A 6,789-nucleotide genomic window follows, 5' to 3' on the forward strand; every position below is an offset into this window, starting at 1 on the left:
AACTTGCGATGAACTTTTTAATATTGCCCTGATGCCTTTTTATATTATTGTCTTGTAGATTGTTTGTGCACTGTCTGTACACTTAGTTCACAGACAGTGCACAACTCGGCTTGGCATTAATGATATGCATACTCACGTTTGTTTTACATCACACGTTTTCCATTAAGACCATATTTTTGAAAAAAAAAGGATACATTTTTGCCTATCTAGGCAGCTGTGTAGAGGCATAAAATTACTTTTATAGCGTCATAACTTACTGCTTTCTAGTACAGGTTGTTTAGGAGAGAACATATTATAGCAAAAAACCTTCATATAGCAAAGAGAAAATATCTATTTGCTTACTGACTATCAATAAAAAGTTTTCAATTTTCTTTTTCGGCACTCAATGCTCATCATAAGTAATCATCGAAAGGTATTTTTCATACAATTGAATGTTTAATAATATAATGGTTTATGGTATATCTCTTAATTAGAAACATTGAATTTGCTTCATCATTTTCAATTTTATATAGGTTATTGGTAATAGCTTTCACTAAAAATCCATATCAACTTCATAACTTCATTGGACACCAAAAAACCCAAAGCGTGTGAATAAAAAACCAAATGTGCTTTGTTGCTATGTAGACAAATCAACAACAGAAACGCGATAAGGCTGCTTACTACCTATGAAAACTTTTTATAATAAATAGTCTAAAAAGACTAGTTTGCAAATATATTTGCTATAATTTTATTTAAAATCTAAACCAAAATCCAATGTTTGCATCAATCAGCCACGGCTACGAAACAGTAGGTCCATTGTTGAAACTGTAAATATGCACACTTCTAACAGGGGAGGTAATTCATTGTATCTTTAAATTAACTATTTTTTGTTGCTTTTTACAAACATGGGCTAATAATGGGGCTGCTTTAAAATTTTTCTGTTTTCAAACATGCGTGTTGTTTTGTCATTATTTACTTGATTAAAATACTATTAACTGATAATCTAATAGATATCACCGCAGCAATGTATTTTATATATCAGAAATTTTACTTATTACGCTATTGCTATTCAACAAGCTTACACAGGTTTTTAAATGTTTAGAAACACTTTCCTACTTCACATTTAACCTAGGCTTGCATATAATGTAGTTCCTACGGTTTTCTCATAATTTTTTTCAAAATACAGTATCTGCTTTGTAGATATACTTTCAGTGTTTTTTTAAACCCTTTTGAGCAAAAAAGATTTATTACTCCCAGCTCTTTTTCTGCAGAACATTAGACAGCAAAAGACCTGCTAATGATTACGTAACATCAAACATCTACAAAATAAATTTAGAGAACAAAGAAAGTTACGCATACTGTTGTTTGTTAGAAATAAAAGTCCCACGACCAAACAGAGCGGAGCGATTGGTGGGGAGATTTATGATAAATGCACATGTGCACACAACTCCCGAAAACTATTCATCAACAATGAGACGAACCCTTGAATCAAAATTTCATCAACAAATTTAACCATCGTTTTGTAGAGTCATTAAAGTATAATAACGATACAAAACACATACAAACCTATTTAAATATGTTACCAAGTCTTTGTAAACCGTCGTTATTATCTTAAAACTTACCCATCTAATCGAATTATACACAAATAGACAGATTTATTTGGACGAAAATCGTTATTAAAACTTGTCAAGCCTCACTTTTATAAAAGTTAAGACCGGAAATTGAAACGCCGAGCGACAAAAAATAGAACGATTAAATCGTGCGCATTTCACGAAAAAATAACGTGCACTTTTCACCAGTCTAAAGCATTGTCGAAGGTTTCGGTGATTATCGTAGGCGTACTGGAATCGTTTCATTTTTGCCGATTTCAAATGAACTGACATTTCAGACACATTTGAGTACTTTGGTATTCTAACTGATGACCAACGCAGTGTAAGTAAAGGATATGACGATATTTTTTTCTAACGATTTTTATGAGATTACGAAATTTAATTATAAGTTTGGATATTCTTGTTGGTACTTCTTGATATTGTTAGCTATGACGTTTTTAAATGTAAACAAAATTGTTCATTGGTTTTCTATTATTACTGTATTACTATATTAATAATATTGGTTATTCTAATAATATCAGTGCATTTTACTTCTAATATTGCATTTCTCCTATTACAGGGGGAGAGATATAAACAATATCTTTTCCTTTCATTATTGCTGTTTGTCATGACCAAACACTTTTTTAAATAGATTTTCTAAAAATTTATAATAAATATTACTTTTTGATATTGTCAGCTATGACGTTTTGAAACGTAAACAAAATTGTGCATTGGTTTTATATTATTACTATATTAATAATCTTGGTTATTCTAATAATATCAGTGCATTCTACTGCTAATATTAGCTAATATTGCATTTCTCCTATTGCAGGGGGAGAGATATAAACATATAATCTTTTCCCTTCATTATTGTTGTTTGTTGTATATAATAACACCCACACCCAGTACATTACAGCTACCATTGCAGTTATCCTATTGCACTGCAGTGCCATTTGACTGCTAATATTGCATTTCTCAACCACCAGTACCCTTTCTTTTTTCCAATATCACTTTGGTCGGGGCTGTATGACAGTGGAATTTCTAGTATTATAAAGTTTGCAGTTTTTACGCATTTTTAGACACGGAAAAGAAACCTACTCTTATAAGATTTGCGCTCTATAACATGCAACTATTCAAATATTTGATGATTTTAATAATTTTTGTATATTCAGCTTAATCCTCCAAAAGCACATACCTTCTGGGATTTTTGTGTCATCAAATAAGGGATATCTTATACTTTGTTTTCAATTGTAACAACGAATTGAAGAACACTTTTCGTCAGAACTTTGACATGATTTATTGCTGTGTAAATTGGTCGATGTCCCAAACTGAGGATTAAAATATCATACAATCCTGTGGTTACATTTGAACTATCAAATTACCGACGACATATTAAAATGGCTTACAGATGATTTAAGACTGATTGAATTTGTAATAATTGCTAATTGTTCCCAAACTAATGTTTAAACATCATACACATTTGTGGTGAAATTTGGGCCAGAAAATTGAGGACATTTTATTACAGATACTATGAGATGCTCTATGACTGTGAGTGGATTTGTAATAATTGGCCAACACCCTTAACAAGAACCAATACGCATGGCTTAAAACTAAAAAAACAAAGTTTTTTTATCTCTATAACGTAACAATAACACATCTGCTTTTAGTGCCTGAACGGTAATAACCTACTGATGAAAGTATTATCAAAGACTTAATTGTGTGTCTGTTCGCCTAAACGGACATAAAATTCTTCATTTATGACATGTTCTTTCTGTGAATTCATGTCATTTGTTTGTCATAGTATTTGTATACCTGTGTGCATTATGTAACCTAATTTTAGCTCCCATGTTTTTTGTCGTTTTGTAGTTTAATAAAGCTTACAAGGATAAAGTGTCTCTACACGTGAACATGAGCTTTATTGGTAGGCAGTCACAAAGGAACTGAACTGGCAAATGCTGTTTATGTCTCCTAACAGGCATTAAAGAAGGTTTTAACCCAAACACATCTCAGCAGTGTTGAAAAATTGCACTGAGGAGACAGCAAGGATATCCTTTCTAATAATAATATGCTCCAGATGAAGATTATTGTAGATGAGGAGAAAGTGCAGATTTGAAATACTTGGTTGATTTACTCCCAGCAATTATGTAAGGCTAAAAGTGTTCATAACCATAGTCAAAGTTAAAAACCTCAAAACCAAGATGACAAAGTTTACTGACTAACATGGTTATTGATACAAAAAGATTGCAGCAAAATGTGTATTGGAGAATTGCTACTCATCCTTTGCTAAAAGTGATTGCTGTCATGTTTTAACATTTCCAACACCGCAGAATGCAAATATGCCTTTGCAAATAAATTTCCCTTAGTTTGTCTTTGGCTCTGTTCACACCGATAAAAATGTAAAGTTTAAATTTGCCGCATAGAGTACTCTGTTGATATACAACATAATCTTATCATCAACACTTGCAAACCGTGACAAACTTAATGAAGGCTGCATGTGAACTTTTTAAAGCGAGTTGGAATTAAAAAAAATATAATGGCAAAAGCATGAAACTGTCTTAATATTACAAGATATAAAATATTCCATTAGTGTAGTCATGTTTCTAAATAGAACTAATAACTTTTTTTGCAAATAGGCATGTTCTTATGTGCATGTCAAAACATTCAAAACAACACTCATTTCAAAAATAAAACCAATGATGAATATGCATAAACCAAAACAGAAAGAAGACAGGCTACTGTTCAATTCTTAGCCCATTTTGGATGCTATATTTCCACATTAAATTCTAGCAAATGCCAGGAGAAGAACTAAAAAAGAAAAAATAAAAAGCTTCTTATCTGATGGAATATTCCAAATTATTATAAACAGGATATGCTATGTGATTATCTCGGAAGACATGAGAGTCTAATTTAAATTCAAGTGGATTTGTTAAAAAGATAAACAATGAATGATATTAGGGCAAGGTTATATGAGTATATCTGTTTAAAGTATGTGAAACTCAAATGTGAGTGAAAGAAGATAAGAACATGAAAAATCTGAAAAGAAAATGAAGACAAAAAGCAAATGTATATAAAACAGGCGATAAGGTATGCATGCTTTGCCGCATAAAACCACTTGATAAAAATCTGGACATTAAAAAAGTGCAACATTAAAAACAAGACCCGCCCCTAACCAGTACAAAAAGCACTCAACACAGATTAAATGAACATTAATAACATATCAAACTAAATTATTTGGTAATATGAAGTTCAATAAAAAATTAGCAAGCCACAGCCACTTTGCAAAGAGAAAAAGAAAAAACTAAAAATTTGTTCAACAGACTATACATGCTGCATGAGCAATTAACAATATCGTACCAATGACTGCTGTCGAGGTCAAAAATTATTTGACAACCTGAAAAATTAAAAGTTCTGCAAAAAATTGAAAATCAAAAGCCACTTTCCAACATCATAGCTTGAATACCGAATAACAACTCAAGTGTTACAAGACCAAATTACAACACCAATAGAAATCTACAAATGCTACTGGCATGTGTAGAAAAATGAAGACTAGATGGAGCTCTATAAAATATTATCAAATACCTTAGGGCTGTGGTAGATCTTTATGCTCAGTTTTTGAGCTATCAGTTTCCCCAAGTTTACCTTTCTTTCTATCGCAAGCATCCTTATACGGAGGGTTTATGGGGGGTTGAACAGGGTCATGATAGGTGTACTCTTTGCCTTCCATCTAACAATAATGCAAGAGTTAATGAGTCATCCATCAAGCCCTCATTAATGCTAGTAATACGGAGAAACTAATATAAATTACAGTCAAGGTTATTACGGTCAGTGCTGCCAGCAATGTCAAGACTTTTATTAACTCCCGCCACTAACTGGTAAAGCGGCAACAAAATTACAAACGATCTAAAAACGATGAAAGCCAAAATGTTGATGTACATTATTACCATTATTTGTTACTAGAGAGGCACATGTAAAACATCTTGTTTTTTTTGCCTCTTATTTGCCACCAGCAGTAAACCTGACGATGCCCGGAATTTCTTTTATTCGCAAACAAATAGCTTGAAGTTCGGTGTTTAAGGAGATAGTTCTCAGGAACAGACTGTTTTGAAACTAAATATTTTGGTGACTTGGTGACCTGGTGGAAGGCACGGAGCATTTGTCTGGGAAGTTTAGACGAAATTAGTCAAAATTTTGTAAACGCATTACATTTACACATTTTTGACTAATTGATAATATTGATAATATCTTCACACACATGCATTGAGTTTACACAAAAACGCACAAACACGATTAAAAAGTTAGATTTATTAATATAGAATCATGCATGCTTGTCCAACGAGCTTGCCAGAAAAAAATCTCTGATAACTCTATGAGCATAAGACTGAGCGGAGGCTACGGTTTAGCCAAAAAAGGGGAAGTCTTATCATAAGCAGACGCTCTGAGTAGAGGTAATTATATAAATGATATAACCTGGAGAGGGTAGGTCTTGTCAGAATCATACGCACTCAGGTCTCCACATGCTATGAAAGGCACTATCACTCTGTTTGGCCCTTCTAATTGGTTAAAATCTTCGTCTGAAGCAAATAAATCAAACTATAGACATATAATCAGGTGTGAGTGAGATTCAAAACGCGTTCCAGAAAGCCATCCCCTCCAACTTACGGCAATCATACTAGGTTCACTGATCTACGTGTACAAGGATCCAAGTTGCTAATCGTACTGATAATCTGACAGTTTTTATTTCTCTCTGTTGGGTCAGTGATACTTATAATAAGCCGTTATAATCTTAGAATTATTATTGTAGTAAACATAGCTACTCGGTAGTCACATGAAACCATTAGGTGCAGCATAGAGGGCGAAGATACTACTATTAATGCTTTTTTCAAGTCAAAATCTCCTAAAAACAACTTAAACCTGTGTAGTTTTTTTGTTGAAAAATTAATAAAGTCGGAGCTATATAAACATACATGGCTTGAACCTAAATGTATTTGTATTTTTTAGCTCATAACGTGATGCAATGCACCCTCAGATAATTGCTTCATCGCGTTAATCATATATAAATATATTGCCAACAATATTTAGGACTTAGTAACATGATATGCTTTTCCTGTGTTGCTAGGCAACAGCTTTATTAGCTTCTACCAGAAATGACACAAATGTCATTTGGAACCTATAGAAGACATGCCATTTCCCCTGCAAAAGGGTTACCTTTGCTATCATTTAT

The 6,789-nt window shown here is 32.7% G+C and overlaps 1 protein-coding gene across 1 annotated transcript in view; it reads right to left on the minus strand.

Annotated features, from left to right (window-relative positions):
• Window positions 1–4,306: 4,306 nt before the first annotated feature.
• Window positions 4,307–6,789, minus strand: part of LOC137399441 (tRNA (cytidine(32)/guanosine(34)-2'-O)-methyltransferase-like) — a 12,985-nt gene continuing 10,502 nt past the window's right edge. Inside the window, exons 9-10 of the mRNA XM_068085553.1 lie at window positions 6,036–6,139; window positions 4,307–5,292 (exon numbers count right to left, since the gene is read on the minus strand). Of these exons, the coding sequence (XP_067941654.1) occupies window positions 5,149–5,292; window positions 6,036–6,139 (248 nt within the window). The 3' untranslated portion in view covers window positions 4,307–5,148. The remainder of the gene's footprint in view (window positions 5,293–6,035; window positions 6,140–6,789) is intronic.

This window comes from Watersipora subatra, chromosome 7 (genome assembly GCF_963576615.1).
Source record: "Watersipora subatra chromosome 7, tzWatSuba1.1, whole genome shotgun sequence".
NCBI classification, from domain to species: Eukaryota; Metazoa; Bryozoa; class Gymnolaemata; order Cheilostomatida; family Watersiporidae; genus Watersipora; species Watersipora subatra.